At 44.0% G+C, this 23,623-nt stretch overlaps 1 protein-coding gene across 2 annotated transcripts in view; it reads right to left on the bottom strand.

Moving 5' to 3' along the window:
* Positions 1–384: 384 nt before the first annotated feature.
* The window catches only part of SARS1 (seryl-tRNA synthetase 1), a 41,754-nt gene continuing 18,515 nt past the window's right edge, over positions 385–23,623 (bottom strand). For both annotated transcript variants that reach the window (XM_050746164.1, XM_050746173.1), the window contains 11 exons: positions 15,054–15,124; positions 10,096–10,176; positions 8,965–9,123; positions 7,522–7,665; positions 6,760–6,915; positions 3,109–3,330; positions 2,435–2,564; positions 1,992–2,149; positions 1,670–1,735; positions 1,166–1,295; positions 385–807 (listed from right to left, as the gene is read on the bottom strand). In XM_050746164.1, the coding sequence (XP_050602121.1) occupies positions 650–807; positions 1,166–1,295; positions 1,670–1,735; positions 1,992–2,149; positions 2,435–2,564; positions 3,109–3,330; positions 6,760–6,915; positions 7,522–7,665; positions 8,965–9,123; positions 10,096–10,176; positions 15,054–15,124 (1,475 nt within the window). In that variant the 3' untranslated portion in view covers positions 385–649. The remainder of the gene's footprint in view (positions 808–1,165; positions 1,296–1,669; positions 1,736–1,991; positions 2,150–2,434; positions 2,565–3,108; positions 3,331–6,759; positions 6,916–7,521; positions 7,666–8,964; positions 9,124–10,095; positions 10,177–15,053; positions 15,125–23,623) is intronic.

The following is a 23,623-nucleotide window of genomic DNA, read 5'->3' as shown; positions in this document are numbered from 1 at the left end:
AGAGAAACTGCTGTTAATAAGTCCCCAACCTGTGCTAGGGATAGAAGCTAGGGGCTCTTCTGGATTAAATACAGCCTCTCCCTTTCCACAGAGTCCTTTGTAGGGATCAGAAGTGCTAAGAGGCTTTTAAAACTGTTCTGGCTCTAAGCCAGTCCTACCTCAATGATTTCAAGCAGGAACATATTTGTAAAGGAGGATCCTGGCCCTTGCTCTGCAAGCTTGTGTGATTCAGACTCCATTTTCCACCTGCCCCTTGAGCCTTTTCTAAGTACCCCTCCCTTCACCTACCTGTTCACAGGCTCTGTGACTTGCTAACTGGAGGGAGCAGCCTAATTTGGAAGGAAAAGCAGAAGTGTGTATCAGGGAGAACCATCAGAGGCGGGGTTCAAGCCCTGGGAAGAAGACTGAGGAAGAGTCCTAAGCCCTCCCCAGAGATGCTTTATTACATGGTTTCATCAGTCATCAGTGATGGGTTCCTATGCCCATGCAAGGAGACAGGAACATCTGTGTGGTACACGGCACTGCTCCCCTCTCAGCTCCCCAGTCAGATGGGGGCAGGGCGATGAATGGGTGCTTGGCTTCCCTGCTGTTGGGCAGGCTCTGAGATCTCAGCGGACAGAAATGAAAGCAAACAGGGACGTAGGAATGTTCAGGCATCAGTGACCTCCATGTTCTGCAGCCTGCTTTCTAGGGTGACGTCTCTTGCTGCCACTTTCTTTTTGCTGCCCTCATGTTGCTTCTTCTGCTTCTTGGATGGCTCCTGGTCAATGGGCGCAGGCTTCACAAAGGGGATCAGTTCTTGCAGTCCTGGGAGGGAAGAGTCAACCAAATGACCTATTGTTTCTCAGTGAGTCAAAGCCCTAAGAGCTCTGGGGAGAATTCAACAAGACAATGATCCCTTTGAACAGAGGGGTCCCTTTGATAGGCACCAGTTTCCTTTATTCTTTTCTTCCCTAGTCTGAATCTTAGCAGCATTTCAGTATCATACCTGCACTGGCTACTTTCTCAACCAGGCCCCCTGCCCTGCCCAGCCCGAGAGGGCAGACAAGAGTTTCAGGGGCTGTGTCAGAACAAAAAAACCTGGTATATCCCGAAAGGGGCCTGCGATTTTGAAGAATGTGAAGACAGAAAAGAGGAGGGTGATGAGATGAGCTGGGAGTTTTACCTGGCGGCATGAACTCCTTCAATTTCTCAGGCACAGTGATGCCCTTCTCTGTCTGGTAGTTCTCCAGGATGGCGCAGATGGTACGGGTAGTGGCGCACATGGTAGCATTGAGCATATGGACAAACTCCACCTGGAAAGACAGGGTCCCAGAGGGGAAGTCGGGCTCAACTCTCAGCTGGTCCTACTGACGGCCAGGAACCATCCATTCAACCAGACTTCCCCAACCACAACTGTCCAAATCGAAATGATGGGTTCGACCCCTTAGCAACTTTTTTCTGAATTTGAATTAGTTGGTATTTTTTGCCTGTTAGATAACTGCAGAAAGATCCCTCATGTCTCCATGAGTGACAAGTGGTAGCTTCTGGTATTTTGAGGAGTTGGGCCCTTTGAGGGAAGGAAGAAACTACTATTGTGGCCTTTCCTTTTCACCCCTTTCAAGCCCCTGACTTGGAAAAGAGTAGGGCCTGAGAATTGGGTTTGAAGAGAGCAGCTTACAACCCAGACCTTCTTGGGTGAGAAGAGGGAAGCCTCCAACTTGTTCTGTGTAGATAAATGGAGATTATTCTTTCTCTGGAGTTAAGAAAAACAAAGCCAGAAAGAGAAAAGCTAGAATTACCTTATAGAAGAGAGCTAGATTCAGGTTTCTAGCTAAAAGAACTCAGTCCTGACTCAGTACAAGGCATTTTCAGATTCCTTTTTTGGTCTACATTGAGAAGCTCAGATTTTCCCATGATGCTGGGGACCGGTGCACCCCAAAGGCTGAGAAATAAGATGGACGGGCCGTGTACTGAAGGTTCTGTTTCCCACCTCCCTGGGGGCCATCTACCTTGTCCATCATCTTCTTGGTTTGCCCATATCGGATTCGAAGCCGGCGAGCCTGGTAATCCGTGCAATTAGAACAGGAGACCAACTCACGGAAGGCTCCTGAGCCCGGAAACCAGGCCTCCAGGTCAAGCTTCTTACTGGCAGCATGATTCAAAGAACCTGTAAGGAAAAACCCCTAGAACTCATGAAGGAGGGATGGTATTTCAGAAGGCTAACCTTTAGCAAGCCTGGAGAATTCTTTAATTCATGGCCTGTCTCCAGAGGTGAAATCACATCCAGATATTCTCAACACCAAATACTCCCCAGTGAGAAGAGGGTAATATTTTAATTAATGTGGGCAATGACTCGACTTGTGATCTGTTTCTCTGTGTGGCAGCTCAGCTGGTGAGGGTGGCGTCTGTGGGATGCAGGAAAGGGAGGCTGGGAAGAGGCTGGGTCCCATACCTGAGACAATATTCACGATGTGGTAAGGAATGCCCAGGGACTGGTAGAATTCCTCCGCGGTCGTAATCATCTCTTCAAACATCTCCCACGACTTGTTGTCATGTGGTGATGAGTACACAAACTGTTCAATCTGCAGAGAGGGACCCAAGGAGATGGTAACAGTGGTATAGGGTGAATAAACGACTGAAGAGGGAGACATCCTTGCCATGAAGACCCGTTTCCACACCACTGGGAGGCAGACGAGGCTGGGCCCCCAGCAACTGGGACTGGACCACAAAAGCAAATGCTTATGGCGCTAGCTTCCCATATGCATGCCAGCCCTGTTCTGAGTGCTTTATATATATTGACTGGGATCATCCTCACAACAGGCCACAATAGGCCTGTCGAGGCAGGCACCATTACTGTTATCCTCTTCGTACAAAGGCAGAAATGGAGCACTGGGGGCTTATGTATTTTGCCCAATGTTACACAGCTGGTGAGTGGCAAAGCCACAGCCTGGTTTCAGGGTGGATACTCCACACCACTCCAGCACGCACTTCCCCAGAAACACAGAGGTAAACAATGAGAGGAAAAGCTGGAGCCAGGATGGGTCTCAGCAACACAGATCCTATTTCTCGTCTAACGCTTCTGGAGAGAGAGAAAGGTCCACTCCTTACCCTGACCCATCTACTCACCTTCTCAAACTGATGGACTCGGAAGATGCCACGGGTGTCACGGCCATGGGAGCCCACCTCCTGACGGAAGCAGGTAGACAGGCCAGCATACTTGATGGGCAGGTCCTCCGGCCGGAGCCACTCATCCCGGTGCAGGGCAGCAATGGGCTGCTCTGAGGTGGCAATCAGGTACTTCTCATCATAGGAGTTGTCATCAGACTTTTCACTGCCTTTGCCAATCACCTGTGGAAGAAAGGAGCCATACCAGTTAAGAGGAAGAGGGGAAGACCTTGGCTAGAATAAGAAACCACAAAAAAGATACCAGTGATAGTGCAGGAAAAACTTCCTTTAATCCCTGCCTGGGAGTGGGGAGAGAATACTAAAAAGATAAAGGAAAGGCTCAGTCCACCTTGGGGTCCCGGACAGAGATCAAAGAAATGTAAATTAAGAGGAAATAATATTTTCCACTTACCTTTTTTTTTTTCTTTTGAGACAAAGTCTCACTCTGTTGCCCAGACTGGAGTGCAGTGGCACAATCTCAGCTCACTGCAACCTCCACCTCCCAGGTTCAAGCGATTCTCCCGCCTCAGCCTCCTGAGTAGCTGGGATTACAGGCATGCGCCACCATGCTTTTTTTTTCCCGTATTGTTAGTAGAAACTAATTTTTGTATTGTTAGTAAACACAAGGTTTCACCATGTTGGCCAAGCTGATCTGGAACTCCTGACCTCAGGTGATCCACCTACTTCAGCCTCCCAAAGTGCTGGGATTACAGGCATGAGCCACTGTGCCCAGCTATTTTTCACTTATCTAATAAAGAAAACTCATCCATGATGAATAATGGTCAATGCTGGCAGGTATGCAATAAACCTGTGCTGGTAGCCACATAAATTAATCCTTGCGAGGTGTTTACTAAACACCGATGTGGAGCAAAAAAGGACACCAGTCTCTGCTTTCTTGGTGCTTATAGGTTAGTGGTTATGATCCTTAAAGAATATACTTTGCTGTTCAGCTAAAGAAAATAAAGCAAAAAAAAAAAATTCAGACAGGACAAAATTCACTGTAACATTATTTATGTAATATTATACAATCATAAAAATGAAGACCATGCAGTAACACAGAAAAACACTTTTGATATAATGCTACATAAAAAGGCCACCGGGCACGGTAGCTCATGCTTGAAATCCCAGCACTTTGGGAGGCCTAGGCAGGCAGATCACCTGAGGTCAGGAGTTCAAGACTAGTGTGGCCAACTTGCTGAAACCCCGTCACTACTAAAAATACAAAAATTAGCCAGGTGTGGCCAGGCGCGATGGCTCACGCCTGTAATCCCAGCACTTTGGAGGCCGAGGCGGGTGGTTCACCTGAGGTCAGGAGCTCGAGACCAACCTGGCCAACATGGCAAAACACCGTTTCTACTAAAAATACAAAAAAAAAAAATTAGCTGGGCATGGTGGTGGATGCCTGTAGTCCCAGCTACTTAGGAGGGTGAGGCAGGATAATCGCTTGAACTTGGTGGGTGGAGGCTGCAGTAAGCCGAGATTATGCTACTTCACTCTAACCTGGGTGAAAGAGTGACACACTGTCTCAAAAAAAAAAAAATCAGCCAGATATGGTGGTGACGCCTGTAATCCCAGCTACTTGGGAGGCTGAGGCACAAGAATCACTTGAACCCAGGAGGCAGAGGTTGCAGTAAGCCAAGATCGTGCCACTGCACTCCAGCCTGGGCAACAGAGTGAGACTCTGTCTCAAAAAATAAATACATAAATAAAAATAAAAATAAAAAATAATGCTAAGTAAAAAGGCAATTTAGGTACATGGCAATGATAAGTATGTGAAAACAACATATATATGAAAAAAATCCCAAAGTGAATATTTTAAGATGACAATTGTTATATTAGGTCAATGGGAAAGCAGGTAATTCCCTCTGCCATTTCTAAATTTTCTGTTATGTAGCAGTATTTTAATTAAAAAAAAAAAAAGGAAGAAAGTTCCTCTGGGTCAGTGTTTAGAGCCTGGAAAACTACCTCGCTACCTGGCAGGAGGAATGTAGCCACTGTGGGGCCATTCACATACAACATAGGAAAGCTCAAGGGCTATGCAGCCTAATATGGTATAGCCAGCCACATATGACTATTTCAATTAAATCGGGTGGGCGTCGTGGCTCACACCTATAATCCCAACACTTTGGAAGGCTGAGGCGGGTGGATTGCTTGAGCCCAGGAGTTTGAAATTAGTTTGGGCAACACAGTGAGACCCTGTCTCTATAGAGGAAATTAATTTAAAAATAAAAAATAAAAACAAATTAAATTAAATTAAAATGTAGTTCCTCGGTTGCATCAGCCACATTTTCAGTGCTCGAGTCACACGTGGCTCATGGCTGCCATGCTGCATCATGCAGACCCAGAACATTTCCATCAGTGCAGAGAGTTCTATTGGGCAGCGCTATATTCATTCTCCAGAACTGAGGCTTTTATCAGATAAGAAGTACCAGCCAAAATTCTTCACTATTGAAACCTGTGATGCTTCCTGCCTGTGGGTCCAAGAAGCGTCTGGATAAGAGATGGAGAACGCAGGACTCAGGGAGCACCGGCTACCTAACAATTTCCATAATACTCCACATAGGTTTCTCCCTAGTGTTACCTGCAGTGGATATTTCTAATGTTCTTTAATAATTATCTAATCTTAAGGGTTGAAATTAGAAAAAGAAAGAAAAGGTAAAACAGGTTTTAGCCAGTAAAGGAACACATACCATCCTTTGTTAAAAGAAAGCAGAGGTCAAGGTTATACTAATGCTCAGGGTTTAGGGAGAACACTTTGTTTCCCAGTGCGCCTTGAATGAAAACTTAACTTTTACCTCATCAGCAGAAACAATGGAAAGATTGTTCTAATTACTGAACCATCTCCCTGTATAAATTAGATGAGTCCAACAGCAGTTGTCTAACTCTACCTCCACTGTCTGGAGAGGAAATAAGCCAGTAGGAACGAAGTCCCTATTTCTGACAGAAGAGTTGAAAGGGAGGAGCAAACGAATAGTAGACACTGCTGCATCGGACAGCTGTTAGCAGAGACGCTCTAGAAATCTTGAGTGCCGAACACAGAGTGGGGTGCTGTTATTGGTGTTAGAGCCAGTTGATCAGAATGACCTTCTGAACCTTGACTTGAATTGTCTGGCTCTCCCTGACACGGTCCATGGTTGAGAAGGAGCCACAAACTGGAAGCCACCTCCATCCCAAGGCAAGTATGTCTCACCCTGTAGAAGCTTCCCGTCTGGGGTTAGGAGTGGGAGGACACGGGAAGCGGGCTAGGAGATCAGTGCCACTTCTGTAATTTCCTTTTGTCCAAGCACCCAGGAATAGGCTTCTTTTCTAAGCTCATGGTGTTGAAGTGTACTTGATTTAGATTCATCATACAGATTACCCAGGGAAAGGTAAAAGAGGCTCTGCAGCTGCACTGTCTAATATGGTAGTCATTAGCTACATGTTTAAGTTAAAATTAATTAAAATAAAAAATGTGCTTCCTCCGTTTTACCACCCACATTTTAAGTGCTCAAGAGTCACAGATATAGAACGTTTCCATCATCACAGAAAGTCCTATTGGACAGCACCACTCTGCATCACTGAAGTTAAGCTACATAACTTAAGTCATTCTGTCACCTGACCCAGGCTACTCACCTTATAAAGTTCTTCATCAAACTGGCTGAGCTGTGCCACCTCCTGCATGACCTCCTTTCTCATGAAAAAGGGGGTATAAATGGGAGTGTAGCCCCGACTTCCCAAGGTGCGAAGGGCATACTGGATGAGAGCCTGTTCCAGGAACACCAGGACCCCCTAGAGGAGCAGAGACACAGAACTGTGTGACTGGGTCATGTCACTGTCATGCTCAGCTAGCACTGACACCCAAAGGCACCTGGGCCGACAGAAAAGGACTACCCAGGGGCGCACAGGAGGCCAAAAAAAAACACCACAGATCACAGCAACTGACCTTCTGAACCTTGAGATTCATTCTGAACACTGAAGCCCAGCGAACTATCCAGACACACAGTTAAGAGAATTCTCTTGATGTTCTCAAAGCACTCTGGGCCTACACAAACCAGGGTGCTTCTGACAGTGGATTTTGATTCTTTGTTACTTGTCTGACTATCCAATTATACTGAGCTACTTAAAGGCAGAGACTGTTCTGATTCAGTCAGCAAAACATACATTCATTATGGAGGACCACTTAGTGGCTTTTGTTCTATGGAATCCTGATAAGCCCTCTCTTGCTTTAGAAAGAGAATTGCATCTAATTGCCAATACATTTGCAGAAAGGCGAGTACAACTGGTAGATTTGGGGGCCTCTTTAAGTAGGTTATGTTTCTCTGCAAAAAAAAAAAAAAAAAAAAAAAAATTTTTTTCTTCTTTATAATCCTATCCTCACTGGCTCCCAGCTCTTACCTTCAAGAAGTACCCTCGACTCCCAGCCACCACGGCCCCCTTTTCGCCTTCAAAGCCATCTACCATCACCACCAGGTCCACATGAGAGTACTTCTTCCTGACCGTACAATCACCCCAAATCCTCTCTACTTTGTTGTCCGCATCCTAAGGAAACAGAGCAAGAAAGAAAGATACATGACATGTGATTTTATTTTTTTATTTTTAAATGAAATTATTTATTTATTTATTTACTTTTTTGAGACAGGGTCTTACTACTCTGTCATCCAGGCTGGAGTGCAGTGGCACAATCTTGGCTCACTGCAACCTCAACCTTCCAGGCTCCAGTGATCCTCCCACCTCAGCCTTAGCTGGGACTACAGACAGGTGCGCGACACTATGCTCGGCTAATTTTGTATTTTTTTGTAGAGACTGGGTTGTGTCATGTTGCCCAGGCTGGTCTCCAATTCCTGGGCTCAAGTGATCCTCCTGCCTAGGACTTCCAAAGTGCTGGGATTACAAACGTGAGCCACCGCGCCAAGCTTGATATATGATTTCTTAATTCTACAACCACCGTCTTTCCAAACTTTATTCCACGAGCAACTTAGCTTTGTGACATCATCGCTTAACTTAAACACTACTGTGTCTCATAACTAGAGAAGGCAACTTGCTACTCAATGGAGAAGTCATAACTTACAAAGTTTGAGAAGTAATTCTAGCCATGAAACTGGGAAGGATGATTTTCCAAGAGGTCTACGGTATTCTCTTGGTTTTTTTTTTTTTTTTTTTTTTTTTTTTTTACCCTTTTAAATTACCTCTCAAATCCTGCACAAGGACAACTCTTCCCAGACAATCCACATTGCCTGGGGTGCAGAGGAGAATGTAGATTTTTTTTTTTCCAGGCTCTCATTGGTCCCAGGGCCACATGAGGGCGGACTCGGGGCCCTGACCTCCTGAGTCTGCTCATGGTCTGTGCTCTGCAGCCTCCTGCACACCCCAGCCTGCAGTGAGTTTAATGTTCACCAGGGAATGAATGAAAGAGGCACAGATGGGCCCTGCTCCGGCTGGGGTGTCAGGGAACAAAGGCTGGGCTCCGAGCAGCTTTGTGCAGGGGAAGCTCCCGCTCAGCAGGAAACCTTTATCATGCAGATTTCCCTTCGACCTGCAGCTTCTCAGCGGGGTGTGGGTGAGGGGGTTAGGTTGATTTAGCAGATCCCTCCTACAAGACGCCTGCTACCACGGGCAACTGCAGTGGAGGACAGCAGCCCTATTTAGAAGAGATTTCTGTGCCAGGAGTCTCCTCCTACTTGCTGTCTCTGCTACTTCCCAATCAGACAAGGATCTGACTCCTGCAATTCTCAATTGGTGGACAGAGGAAATATACAAAGAGCCTGCTTCTGACAGAGAGTGCCAGTGTTCCACAGATCTCCTCCCGTCCCCGCCCCTGCAGAGACAACAGCCACCTACCTCATCGTTACTGATGGGCACAGAAGGGTGCAGAAGGTTCCCAATCTCTCGGAGGTTCTCAAATCGCTCTGCTTCCAGCTTTATCCGCTCTGCGTCACACTTCAGGATGGCTTCGTCAATGAGGAGTCGGACTTTTTTGATTTGTGAGACTTTCAGGTTCTGTAGATGAACAGGCCAGGCCCATAAGCAGGACAGCGAGGCAAGGACAGCACAGGAATAAGATCTGGTTACCCTAACCCTCTTGTGCTCTAAAGAGAGCCCTTGCGATAGCATTTTAAAAACTGGAAACGAAGACTTTTAAGAACTGAGATTGATTCCACACACGGATATACACAGTCTTGCTCTACAAATCCATTGGCATTTTTCCTTGGTGGTGCTTGAGGCAGAGATGGATAGTTCTGGCCACTCCTATTGTTCCCATACATCGCAGAAATGTTAGTACTGCCGCTCTTATGAGAACTTTCCCTTAATCTGCAGTTTCTGATTTTCTTGACTGAACCAATTTAGCACTCTATTGATATGCTGCATTTAACTGTTCTCCAGGAAAATTATAAATTTATTAGGAGTAAGAGATTTGTCTGAAGCATATTTTTGGATTCTGTATTGCAGCTGTTTCAAACTGCGCTCTTACTTCTTTGAGGCGAGTGCTTTAGCAGTAGGGCCAGGCAGGCTCAGGCCCCCAATCCGAGCCCTTCAAGCACAGCAACTTTGCTTTTTTGGTTTATGTTCTTGCTATATGTTAAGGGTTTCAAGAAAGGGTTCAGTGACTAAAAAACTCAAAAATTACTCCTCTTGCCCAGCGCACTAAATACTTACTGTATTACAGTAAGTTGAAGTTTCTTGCCTTTGTGTAACAAAGGGTAGAAAAGGGAGCTATATAAACCAAACACAGTTCCTTTCCTTTTTCTGTTCTTCCTACCCTTGATTCTCCCACTCCATCTGTCTCCATCTCTGCTGTCTAATAAATACTCAAATATAGAATATAACAAGAATGGGTGGGGACATTTCCCAGCAGCAGAAATGAAAGGATGTCACAATGCTGTGCACAGCAGCGTGTGAGCACTTGCTGTCTAGGAATAAAATTAAGACAAAACAGCAGAGATCCTAACTTAGAAAAGGACTCTAACTTACAGCTAAAGCATCTGCAGTAAGGTCATCGAAATTCAACACGTTCTCTGGGACAGACTCATCATCTTCCACTGGCTCTTTTTTCTGCAGGAAGGAAAAAAACCAACACAAATCAATAAAAGAAAATCTCTGGCATTGTTTTATAAAGTAAACACCAAATTAACGTATTATATAAACGAATCGCAGAACTTCCTACATAAATTTTTCTAAAAGATACAACATGTAGGAAAAAAATTAGTACACTGGAAGCCAGAAGTCAAAGTGTCAAGCCCCTATGCTGCCACTTAATAGCGTTTTGGTCCTAAAATCAATTAATCTGTCTGGGTCAGAGAATTAACATCTTGAAGAATACGAGAAGAATGTCACTCCCTGTGCGTAGGTCCTCATGGGAATCAGAAGAGAATTGATTTGAAATGCTCATGAGCTACAAGCCCGGGAGAAGCAGCACAGTGCTCAGGAGCAAGCCCTGGGGCAGACACACCTGCGTGTGGATTTTTTTTTTTTTTTTTGACGGAGTCTCACTCTGTCGCCCAGGCTGGAGTGCAGTTTGCGTGCTCTCGGCTCACTGCAACCTCCACCTCCCAGTTTCAAGTGATTCTCCTGCCTCAGCCTCCCAAGTAGCTGGGATTACAGTAGTGCGCCACCACGTCTGGCTAATTTTTTTGTTTGTTTGTTTTTTTGTATTTTTAATAGAGACAGGGTTTCATTACGTTGGACAGGGTGATCTCAAACTCCTGGTCTCAAGTGATCCCCCACCTTGACCTCCCAAAGTACTGGGATTACAGGCATGAGCCACTGCACCCACCCCAAGTGTAGATTCTTATCTACCTGCTAACAACAATCCCAGCATTGAGGCTAAGGGGGAAAGATGGATGGAGCGGATGACATATCAGACAGCCAAGGAAAACAAATAAACAAAAAGTCACAGGATATGGAACTAAGTTAAGAACAATCAATGCAATTTGACATAACGGTAGGGGTGTAACCAGGGCTGGATTTTGTTCTCTCTAGTTTCTCTTCTCATCCTTCTGTATGATAATTCTGTTAAATCATCACTTGTAATCCTTGCACAAAACCAGGTGAATTTAAGAAGATCCCTTAAAGAGTTAAATTCTTCTTAAATTAAAAAGAGTTGGCAGGGCACTGTGGCTCATGCCTGTAATCCCAGCACTTTGGGAGGCTGAGGTGAGTGGATCATGAGGTCAGGAGTTCAACACCTGCCTGGCCAAGATGGTGAAACCCCTTCTCTACTAAAAATACAAAATTAGGCAAGCATGGTAGCAGACACCTGTAATCCCAACTACTCAGGAGGCTGAGGCAGAAGAATTGCTTGAAATCGGGGGGCAGAGGTTGCAGTGAGCCAAGATCATGCCACTGCACTCCAGCCTGGGTGACAAAGTGAGACTCCGTCTCAAAAAAGAAAAAAAAGAGTTGGCCGGGTACAGTGGCTCATGCCTGTAATCCCAGCACTTTGAAAGGCCAAGGTGGGCGGATCACGAGGTCAGGAGATCGAGACCATCCTGGCTCACATGGTGAAATCCCGTCTCTACCAAAAACACACACAAAAAAATTAGCCGGGCATTGTGGCAGGTGCCTGTAGTCCTAGCTACCCAGCAGGAGAATGGAGTGAACCCGGGAGGCGGAGGTAGCAGTGAGTTGAGATCGCACCACTGCGCTCCAGCCTGGGCGACAGATTGAGACTCTGTCTCAAAAAACAAACAAACAAACAAACAAACAAACAAAAAAAAAGACTTAAAGACAGTTAGTCAAGGCCATTATAATAAGATATATGAGACTTCAACAAAACTTGCATAAGAATGTTTAGCATCTGCTTTGTAAGTATAAATAAAACAAAGTATAACCAGGTATAGTGGCTTGCAACTGTAATCCCAGCTACATGGTAGGCTGAGGTGGAAGGATCACTTTAGCCCAAGAGTTCAAGACCAGCCTGGGCAGCAGAGTGAGACCCCATATCTAAATATATATATTTTAAATTAGCCAGGCATAGTGGAGTACACCTGTACTCTCAGCTACTTGGGAGGATGAGGCGAGGGGATTGCATGAGCCCAGGAATTAGAGGCTGTGGTGAGCTATGCTTGTGCCACTGTACTGCAGCCTGGGTGACTTAAAAAAATTAGCCAGGCACAGTGACATGTGTCTATAGTCCTAGTTACTTAAGAGGCTGAGGTGCTTGAGCCAAGGAGTTGACTTGGTTGAGTCAACTTAAGAGGTTGAGGTGCGGGGCCGGGCGCGGTGGCTCAAGCCTGTAATCCCAGCACTTTGGGAGGCCGAGGCGGGCGGATCACAAGGTCAGGAGATCGAGACCACAGTGAAACCCCGTCTCTACTAAAAATACAAAAAATTAGCCGGGCGCGGTGGCGGGCGCCTGTAGTCCCAGCTACTCAGGAGGCTGAGGCAGGAGAATGGCGTGAACCCAGGAGGCGGAGCTTGCAGTGAGCCGAGATCGCGCCACTGCACTCCAGCCTGGGCAACAGCGTGAGACTCCGTCTCAAAAAAAAAAAAAAAAAAAAAAAAAAAAAAAAAAAAAAAAAAAGAGGTTGAGGTGCTTGAGCCAAGGAGTTGGAGGTTGCAGTGATCTATGATCATGCCACTGCACTCTAGCCTGGGCAACAGAGCAAGACACTGTCTCAAAAAAAGAAGAAAGAAAGAACAAAAGGACTAAATCTCCTAAATGTAAGGCACAGAAATCCTTTAGGTTCATTACACATTCTCATACGATCAAAATTCTAACTATAACTCCACTCACACCCTTCAGTGACTCAGAGAAAAATCATCTTAAAAAGCTAGAAAAATCTGGCCAGGTGCAGTGGCAACATAGGGAGACTCCATCTCTACAAAAAAAAAAAAAATTAGCCGAGTGTGGTGGCATGCTACTAGGGAGGCTGAGGCAGGAGGACTGCTTGGGCCCAGGAGGTTGAGGCTGCAGTGAGCCATGATTGTGCCACTGTACTCCAGCCTGGGCAACAAAACGAGACTTTGTGTCAAAAAAAAGAAAAAAAGTTGGAAAAATCTGAAACTATCAGAATAAGTCTTGATAAGAACAAACAGACTACAGAGGTAGGGAAAAAATGGACTAAATCTCAAGATTTTTGCAATGGCATCATAGGCAGGGTGATATGTTAGCAAGATAGTTGCCAGGCTCCCTTGCTATTTGATAGTCCCCCAGAGCAGCAAATTCAAGTTCAGAGCTCAAAGTTTGACTCTGCAACTAAGTTAGAGTATGATTTTAAGCAAGCTCTTTAATTTCCTAAGCCGATTCCCTTACCCATGAAATAGGGCTGACAAATGTACTATCTGCACTCCAGCTTTGCAGTAAGGATGAAAACCAAAATGAGATGTCTGTGAAAGTATCTGAATGTTTTCGAGTGCTCTACAAATTAAAGCACTATCATTACCATTTCAATGGCAGCGGGAGTGAACACTGCCTGCACGGCTAGCAACAAAATCAGATCTAAGAATGTTATTGTAAATGACAACACTCACAATCCCATCTTCTTGCTACAAAAAACACCCAGCTGGCACTGACTGTACATAGGTCCCAAAGAACACCCAGGGAGGAGTATGCATGGGAATTAACATAAGTATGGGGTCTCTAGCATGCAAATGACTAAGTCCCACAGAAAGAAACTGGATGATTATCAATACCACTTTCCACAGCTAAAAGTGTTACACGCTGAAAGTTTAACAAAATATTGTCAAAGAGAAAGATGTCGACTGTCATGAAGTCAAGTGTAAGATGCTAGAATCCCAAGGTCATCTTTTTATGCTCTTTACTGGTGTGGTTCCAAAGCTCTATAATGTTTTTTGTTGCTGTTGTTTAGTTTTGAGGTTTACAACTTAAAAAGTATCTAGATTGTAAAGTGCATTTAATTAATTCATTGTTGTTGTTTTTTTTTTGAGACAGGGTTTCACTGGAAACCCAGGCTGGAGTTCAGTAGCGCAATCTTGGCTCACTGCAACTTTTACCTCTTGGCTTCAAGTGATCTCCCACCTCAGCCTCCTGAGTAGCTGGAACTACAGGCGCCGGCCGCCAAGCCTGGCTAATTGTTTTATTTTATTTTTGTAGAGACGGGGTTTCACCATGTTGTGCAGACTGGTCTTAAACTCCTGAGATCAAGCAATTTGCCCACCTCGGCCTCCCAAAGTGCTGGGACTACAGGCGTGAGCTACTGTACCTACCTATAATATGTAATGTAATATGATTAAGGGGCTAAACAGGTATTTTTAAAGAAAGGTTAAAAACATGAACTATTCTGGATACCAAAGCAAAAGCTGAGCTGAAACGTGATATTTTTCAGGCATAGGAAGAATTTTTTTTGGATGAAGGCCAGTAACATTACTAGCCATCCATTATAACCCACAATTGCTGAACAACTACATGTTCTTGACACTATGCCAAATTTTCTACATTTAAAAGAAATTTAGTTCTATGCATAACCATTGCTTGGCATTTAAATTAAAAAAAAAGTTCTAACAATTCCATTCTATAGGTTTAGTATTGTCATTTTATAGATGAGAACACTGAGGCTCAGACATTAACTTGCCTAAAAGTCACATAACGTAGCAAGATTTGAACTCTGAATCTGCACTGTTTTCATTATGGAGCACAACTACACTGAGACGACAAATCTGAAATCTGCCATTAAAAAAGATGACTGATGGAATTTATATTTCTAATGTAAGATAGAATAGACAACAAACGGCTAGACAACAAAGAATCTTACCTGAACACAGAAGATGGACTTGTGGTAAAGTATATGAAAGTGCCTCCAAGTTCCCTGCCTCCCTATCTTTTCAAAATAATATGTTCCCCTTTGGTAAGAAATTGAACATCTTGTAGACTTAAACACTGAGTTAGAACTTCTGTGAACATTAGCTAAGAGCAAGATCAAATATCTCCGCTCAAGCTCTCACGGCTGTTTGTTCCTCAGTTCTCTTACCTTCATTTTCTCTCCGATCGTCTTGCTGCATAGGTTCTTCAGCTTGTTCAAGTTGTCTGCCCGAAATCTACCTAGGAATAAAGAATCCAAGAATATACCAAAGAAATGCCCATAATTAAGATACTCCCTTCTCCTGATTTTGACTTAGTACTGATCTCAGGTTAAGGCCTAAATGCCAGCAGAGCTGAAGGATCTGCCTCATGAAGCTTTATAAACTCTTAGAGCTTTATTTATTTATTTATTTATTATTATTTTTTGGAGACGGCGTCTTGCTCTTGTTGCCCAAGCTGGAGTATAGTGGTGCAATCTTGGCTTACTGCAACTTCCGCCTCCCAAGTTCAAGCGATTCTCCTGCCACAACCTCCCGAGTAGCTGGGATTATAGGTGCCCGCCACCACACCTGGCTAATTTTTGTGTTTTTAGAAGAGACGGGGCTTTACCACGTTGGCCAGGCTGGTCTCGAACTCCTGACCTTGGCCTCCCAAAGTGCTGGGATTACAGGCGTGAGCCACTGTGCCCGGCCTAATCTTAGAGCTTTAGAGCCCCAAATGTAGTTGGCATACAATGGTGACTACAATGGTGTCCCCAGCATTTGGTGACAAGGAAAAGACCATTCTGAGGTTAAAATTTAAAAGTATCAGAACATGTATGACACCACTATAGAGTGACACATCTGGAAAACTTGGAAGACACTCAAGTAACTAACCTGCCCAATGATCTTAAAACTCATTTAAGGAAACTAGGTGCTATGCACAGGACTCTATAAAGAGTGCAGTCATGATTGCTACCTCTCCATGCTAGAAATGGCTAATGTTACCCTTTTACTTTGATACAATGCTCATCTGGCAGCCTTGAGAATAATTTAGTCTCTTATAATTTGGTTTCCTTTGGGAGAAGACAGTGCACTAACTAGTCAACACATTCGCCCAAATTAATATATTGGTATCATGGATCATCAGTCTAACTCTGATTGGTAAAATTTGGACCTCTTGAATCTAAACATTAGGGGCAATATGATAAAATTCAAGCACAAGCTTTCTCGTTGCTGTTGAGACAGGGTCTCCCTCTGTCACCCAGGCTGGAGTACAGTGGCACAACCTCAGCTTACTGCAACCTCTGCCTCCTGGACTCAAGTGATCCTCCCACGTCAGTCTCCCAGGCAGCTAGGACTACAGGTGTGCGCCACCACACCTAGCTAATTTTTTTAATTTTTATTTTTGTAGAGATGGAGTTTTGCTGTGTTGCCCAGGCTGGTCGCAAATTCTTGGGCTCAAGCGATCCACCCATTTTGGCCTCCTAAAGTCCTAGAATTACAGGTGTGAACCATGGCATCCAGCCAAACTCAAGCTTTTAAGAGGCAAAATTGATGACTAGAAATGAGATAGCACCTACAGAACCATTCTTTAAGGTTTCACCAAGGAGCTTTCCTCTTTGATATCTCTTTAACAAAACTTGATGCAAAATGATATCACTATTTTCTCATTCACTTATTCACATTGATAAAGTATAGAGATGGATAATAGATTAGTGGTTGCTGGGGTGAAATGGAGGGCAAAGGGAGTGGACTACAAAGAGACAGCAAGAAGGATCTTTGTGGTGATGAAGCAGTTCTGTATCTTGAGCATGGCAGTGGTTACGCAAATTTACACATGGTAAGATTGCAGAGAACTACACACGCACGTGTATAAAACTGGCAAAATCTGAATAAGGTTTGTGGATTGTAGCAATGTCAATTTCTTGGTTTTCATATTGTACCAGAGTTATATAAGATGTTATCATTGGGGAAAACAGGATCTTTCTACTATTTTTCCAACTTCCTGTAAATCTATAATCATTCTGAGATTCCTTCCTATTTGCAAGGCACCAGGGTAGGTATTGGGAGCATAAAAGAAAATAAGGCCAGGTGTGGTGACTCATGCCTGTAATTCCAGCACTTTGGGAGGCTGAAGTGGGTGGGTTGCTTGAGTCCAGGAATTTGAGACCACAGCCTAGGCAATGTGGCAAAACCCTGTCTCTACCAAAAAAAAAAAAAAAAAAAAAAAAAAAAAAATTAGCTGAGCATGGTGGTGTTTGCCTGTAGTCCCAGCTACTTGGGAGGCTGAGGTGAGAGGATCACTTGATCCCAGGAGGCAGAGGCTGCAGTGAGCCGAGATCGATCCACTGCACTCCAGCCTGGGTGACAGAACAAGACTCTATCACAAAAGAGAAAAAGAAAAGAAACAAAAAGAAAATAAAACAAAACCGAATATTGTAACAATGCTGAATGTTTCAATCAATGAATATAGTATATCCCTTCATTATTTTTAATTTCTCTCAGCAATGTTTTATAGTTTTCAGTGTATGAGTCTTAAATGTTATTTATTAGGTGTATCTCTATGTACGTGGTGCTTCTAAACTGTTACTTGTATATAGAAGTACTTTTGATTCTGTGTATTGTATCCAGTGATTTTGTTAGTTATTTAATTTTAATAGTTCAGATTCTGCATACACAATCAAGTGATCTGCAAATAATGACAGTTTCTTCCATTCCAATCTTTTATTTCTGTTTCTTGCCTTATTCATACTGCCTGGGACCTTTGGCATGATGTTGATTAGAAGAGGTGATAACAGACATACTTGTCTTGTTCCTAACCTCAAGGGGAAAGCATTCAACATTTCATCATTAAGAAAAATGTGGGCCGGGCGCGGTGGCTCAAGCCTGTAATCCCAGCACTTTGGGAGGCCGAGACGGGCGGATCACGAGGTCAGGAGATCGAGACCATCCTGGCTAACACGGTGAAACCCCGTCTCTACTAAAAAATACAAAAAACTAGCCGGGCGAAGTGGCGGGCGCCTGTAGTCCCAGCTACTTGGGAGGCTGAGGCAGGAGAATGGCGTGAACCCGGGAGGCGGAGCTTGCAGTGAGCTGAGATCCGGCCACTGCACTCCAGCCTGGGCGACAGAGCATGACTCCGTCTCAAAAAAGAAAAAAAAAAAAAAAAAAAAAAAAAAAAGAAAAATGTGGCCGGATGCAGTGGCTCACACTTGTAATACCAGCACTTTGGGAGGCCAAGGCGGGCAGATCACGAGATCATGAGATCGAGACCATCCTGGCCAACATGATGAAAACCCCATTTCTACTGAAAATACAAAAATTAGCTGGGCATGGTGGTACGCACCTGTAGTCCCTGCTACTCAGGAGGCTGAGGCAGGAGAATCGCTTGAACCTGGGAGGTGGAGGTTGCAGTGAGCTGAGGTCACACCACTGCATTCCAGCCTAGCAACAGAATAAGATTCTGTCGAAAGGAAAGGAAAGGAAAGGAACGGGACGGATGGGATGGGACGGGATGGGACGGGACAGGACAGGACGGGGGAAGGGAAGGGGGAAAGGAAGGGGGAGAGGAAGGGGGAGAGGAAGGGGGAGGGCAAGGGGGAGGGGAAGGGGAAGGAAGGGGAAGGGGAAAGGGAAGGGGAAGGGGAAGGGGAAGGGGAAGGGAAGGGAAGGAAGGCAAGGCAAGGCAAGGCAAGGCAAGGCAAGCATTTTTCTGTAAGTATCTACTATCAGATTAAGGAAGCTCCCTTCTAGTCTCAGTTTATTGCATTTTTATCATGAGCAATTGACTCTCCACATTAAAAAAATTTTGATCTATCTCACATAATACACCAAAATTAGTATTAAATAAATCTTATACCTAAACGTAAAAGGTAAAGAAATAAAATGTCTACAAAAAAAAAACCAGAGAATCTCTTCTGCAGGTTAAGACATAACATGATTTTCAAAACAGAATACTAATTCTGTGATTTATCTATTGTGTTTTGGAAACACAATAGACAAATCACAGAAGAAAAGTCAATAAATTAGACTTCATTAAAATTAGGAACTTCTATTCATCACAAGACTGAAAGAATGAAAAGGCAAGCCACAGAATGGGAGAGGAGATCTGTGGTATCTGTATCTCACAGGTATTCTTCTATCCACTCTATATGAATAATTCCTACAAACCACTAAGAAAAGGACAAATAAAAATTGGTCAAAAGGCTTGAACAGGTACTTCTCAAAATAGGCCATCCAATGCCATCAACTTATGAAAAAGCGCTCAATATCTTTAGTCACCAAAAAAATGCAAATTAAAATAACACTGAGATACCACGATATATCTACCAGAATGGCTAAATTAAAAGGACTGCCAATGTCAAGTATTGGCAAGAATGCCAAGCAACTGGAACTCTTAGATATTGCTGGTGGGAATATCAATCATTACAACCACTTTGGAAAACTACTTGGTATTATCTACTAAATCTAAACATGTGCCCACCCTATGATCCAGCAATTCTACTCCTTGGTACATACCCAACAGAAATGAGTGTTTATGTCTACCAATAGACGCACATAAGAATGTACACATGTTCTTATCACAAAATGTAAGTATTTGAGGTGATGGATATGTTAATTAGCTTGCGTTTAATTATTCCACATTGTATTCATAAATCGTAACATTACATTGTACCCTATAAATACATACAACTATAATTTGTTAGTTGGCAAACATTTTTTTAGAAAGAGTCTCTAGAAGCTTATTCATAATGCCCTCAACCGGTAACAACCCAGTTTATCTAAACGTCGTGAAGTAAATAAGCCAGTAGAATTGATTGGCATATTTACATAATGGAGTATTATATAGCAATGAAAAGAACCAACTACTGCTACATGTTAGTAACATGGATGAATCTTACAGACATAATCTTGAAAGAAAGAAGCCATGCCAGGCCCGGTGGCTCACGCCTGTAATCCCAGCACTTCGGGAGGCCGAGGCGGGTGGATCACAAGGTTAGGAGATCAAGTCCATCCTGGCTAACATGGTGAAACCCCGCCTCTACTAAAATACAAAAAAAATTAGCCGGGCGTGGTGGTGGGCACCTGTAGTCCCAGCTACTCGGGAGGCTGAGGCAGGAGAATGGTGTGAGCCTGGAAGGTAGAGGTTGCAGTGAGCCAAGATCGTACCATTGCACTCCAGCCCAGGCGACTAAGCAAGACTCTGTCTCAAAAAAACAAAAGAAGCCATATACAGAAGTATATACTACATAAGTCCATTTATATGAAGTTCAAAACCAGGCAAAGGAATTTATGGTGATAGAGGTAAGAATACTATTATTTTTGGAGGAGGGGCTGACTGGGAGGTGGCGTAAATCTGCTGGTGTGCTGTAAATGTCTTATATTTTGACCTAGGTGTTACATTGGTGTATAGATTTAGAAAACTCATCAACCTGTATACTAAGATTTGTGTACTTTACTGTTTATATGTCAATAAAAATAAGTTTCCAAAGGGTATATACAGAAATAGTATAAATGCTGTAAGAGAGTTGTAAGATAATATAAGGAGAGCACTCAACAAATGAGGTGGCACTACGAGAGTAGTTGAGTGGCAAAGAGGGCTGACGGAGTGGGAGCGGCACACCCTGATAAGGAACATGCCAGGAAGAGGCAACAGTCACAGAGTGTGAAAGAGTCTAGGAGCAGCAGTAACAAGCTAGAGCAAAGAGTGGGAGGTCCTGTGCGGGGAGTGTAGACGGCGAGGCCAGGAAGGCATGGGGGGCTTTGTAAAGTGTATTCAGAAATTTGGATTTTTATGTTTTAAGGCTGTACTGTCCAATATAGTAGCTTTCAATACCATGTGACTATTAGCATTTGAAATTTGAAATGAGCACCTGAACAGAGTGGTGTTTTAAGTATAAAACACGCTTTGGAGTTTGAGAACTTGTACAAAAAAAAAGTAAAATATCTCAGTAGTTTCAGTAATTTTTTTTTTTTTTCAGACAAAGTCTCACTTTGTCCCCCAGGCTGGAGTGCAATGGCGCGATCTCGGCTCACTGCAACCCCTGCCTCCTGAGTTCAAGCAATTTTCCTGCCTCAGCCTCCCGAGTAGCTGGGATTACAGGCACCCGCCACCACGCCTGGATAATTTTTTTTTTTTTTTTTTTTTTGAGACAGAGTTTTGCTCTGTCACCCAGGCTGGAGTGCCGTGGCATGATCTCAGCTCACTGCAAGCTCTGCCTCCCGGGTTCACGCCATTCTCCTGCCTCAGCCTCCCAAGTAGCTGGGACTACAGGTGCCCGCCACCATGCCTGGCTAATTATTTTTGTATTTTTAGTAGAGATGGGGTTTCACCATGTGGGTCAGGCTCATCTCAAACTCCTGACCTCAGGTGATACACCCGCCTCAGCCTCCCAAAGTGCTGGAATTACAGGCGTGAGCCACTGTGCCAGGCTAGTTTCAGTAATTTAAAAATAATGATTATATGTTGAAAATATAATTTTGGGGCTGGGCATGGTGGTTCACACCTGTAATCCCAGCAGTGTGGGAGGTCAAAGTGGGAGGATCACTCGAGTCCAGGAATTCAAGACCAGCCTGGGCAACAAAGTAAGACTCTATCTCTACAAAATATTTAAAAATTAGCTGGGCATGGTGGTGCACATATGTGGTCCCAGCTACTTAGGAGGTTGAGGTGGGAGGACCACTTGAGCCCAGGAGGTCCAGGCTGCAGTGAGCTGTGATCATGCCATTGCATTCCAGCCTGGGCAACAGAACAAGACCCTGTCTAAAAATAATAATTTATATATATATATATATAAAACTTTTGGGTATATAAGACTAGGTTAAATAAAATATATTACTAAAATTAATTTCATCTGTTTCTCTTTATATTTTTTAGATTGAATACAAACAAATTAACAATTACAGACTATCGCCAACTTATAATGGTTAAACTTTATGATCAATAGTAATAAATTCCATGAGATATTCAACACTTTATTATAAAATAGGGTTTGTGTAACATGATTTTTTCCCAACTGCAGGTTAACGTCAGTGTTCTGAGCACATTTAAGGTAGGCTTGGCTAAGCTATGATATTCAGTAGGGTATGTGTATTACATGCATTTTTTACTTACAAGATTTTCAACTTATGATGGATTTATTGGGACATAAACCCATCCTAAGTCAAGGAGCATCTGTACACATAAAGCTAACATTCTATTCCTATAGTGCTGCTCTAAAGCATGTCACTGCAAAACTTAAGCCTTCAAGTAAAATGATTAGATTTGCATTTTAGAAAGATTATATGCCCTGGTGAGACTGGGTTAAGATTTAAAGCAGACATAAAGCTATTCCAGCTGCTGGGGCAAACAACGAAAAGGACCTGTTTTAAAACATGTACAGTAAAGGTTATGAGGAAATAACAGCTTTAGGCTGGGCATGGTGACTCATGCCTGTAATCCCAGCAATTTGGGAGGCTGAAGTGGAAGGATCTCTTGAGACCAGGAGTTTGAGGACAGCCTAGGCAACATGGCGAAAATGCATCTCCACAAAAAATGCACTCATTAGCCAGGCATAGTGGCACTGTGCCTGTAGTCTCAGCTACTCAGAAGTCTAAGGCAGGAGGATCATCTGAGCCTGGGGAGATTGAGGCTGCAGTGAGCTGTGATCATGCCTGGGTGACACAGTGAGGCCTTGTCTCAAAAAAAAAAAAAAAAAAAAAAAAAAAAAAAAAAAAGGCCGGGCACGGTGGCTCACGCCTGTAATCCCAGCACTTTGGGAGGCCGAGGCGGGCGAATCACAAGGTCAGGAGATCGAGACCATCCTGGCTAACACAGTGACAGTGAAACCCCGTCTCTACTAAAAAATACAAAAAATAAGCCGGGCGCGGTGGCAGGCGCCTGTAGTCCCAGCTCCTTGGGAGGCTGAGGCAGGAGAATGGCGTGAACCCAGGAGGTGGAGCTTGCAGTGAGCCAAGATTGCGCCACTGCACTCCAGCCTGGGCGACAGAGCGAGACTCTGTCTCAAAAAAGAAAAAAAAGGCCGGGCGCGGTGGCTCAAGCCTGTAATCCCAGCACTTTGGGAGGCCGAGGCGGGCGGATCACAAGGTCAGGAGATCGAGACCACAGTGAAACCCCGTCTCTACTAAAAATACAAAAAATTAGCCGGGCGCGGTGGCGGGCGCCTGTAGTCCTAGCTACTCAGGAGGCTGAGGCAGGAGAATGGCGTGAACCCGGGAGGCGGAGCTTGCAGTGACCCGAGATCGCGCCACTGCACTCCAGCCTGGGCAACAGCGTGAGACTCCGTCTCAAAAAAAAAAAAAAAAAAAAAAGAAAAAAAAAAAGATAGGAAACAACAACTTCAATTTTCAATTTATAGTAAAAACAACAACAACAACAACAAAAACCCAACTAGGATAGAGCTTTTTGAGGGAGGATAAAATTCTTCTGGTTTGCAGCAGACTTCCAGATACATGGAAATCTAGCTGCTTCGGGAGTGGGGCCAAGACAACTATGCCCAAGTGTAGGCTCATTATGCTACACTGAATTAAAAAGAAGAAATCACAGGTCAAATCCCTGGAGTTGGAAGAGTTGTAAGTTCCAATGCGGTATTATGACTCCAAGTTATACTGGACTCCTCTGTTCTCCAAGGAACCCTAGTGTACCTTATAAGTCTACAGGAAGACAAACTGGTACAGTTGTAGTAGAGGGCTTGGTGAAGCTTGCTATGTGTCCTCAATTAGGGAGCATGATCTGAGTTCTTAATGTGGCCCTGGTTAT

The sequence above is a fragment of the Macaca thibetana genome, chromosome 1 (genome assembly GCF_024542745.1).
Source record: "Macaca thibetana thibetana isolate TM-01 chromosome 1, ASM2454274v1, whole genome shotgun sequence".
NCBI classification, from domain to species: domain Eukaryota; kingdom Metazoa; phylum Chordata; class Mammalia; order Primates; family Cercopithecidae; genus Macaca; species Macaca thibetana.
This window is presented reverse-complemented; position numbering and strand designations above follow the sequence as displayed.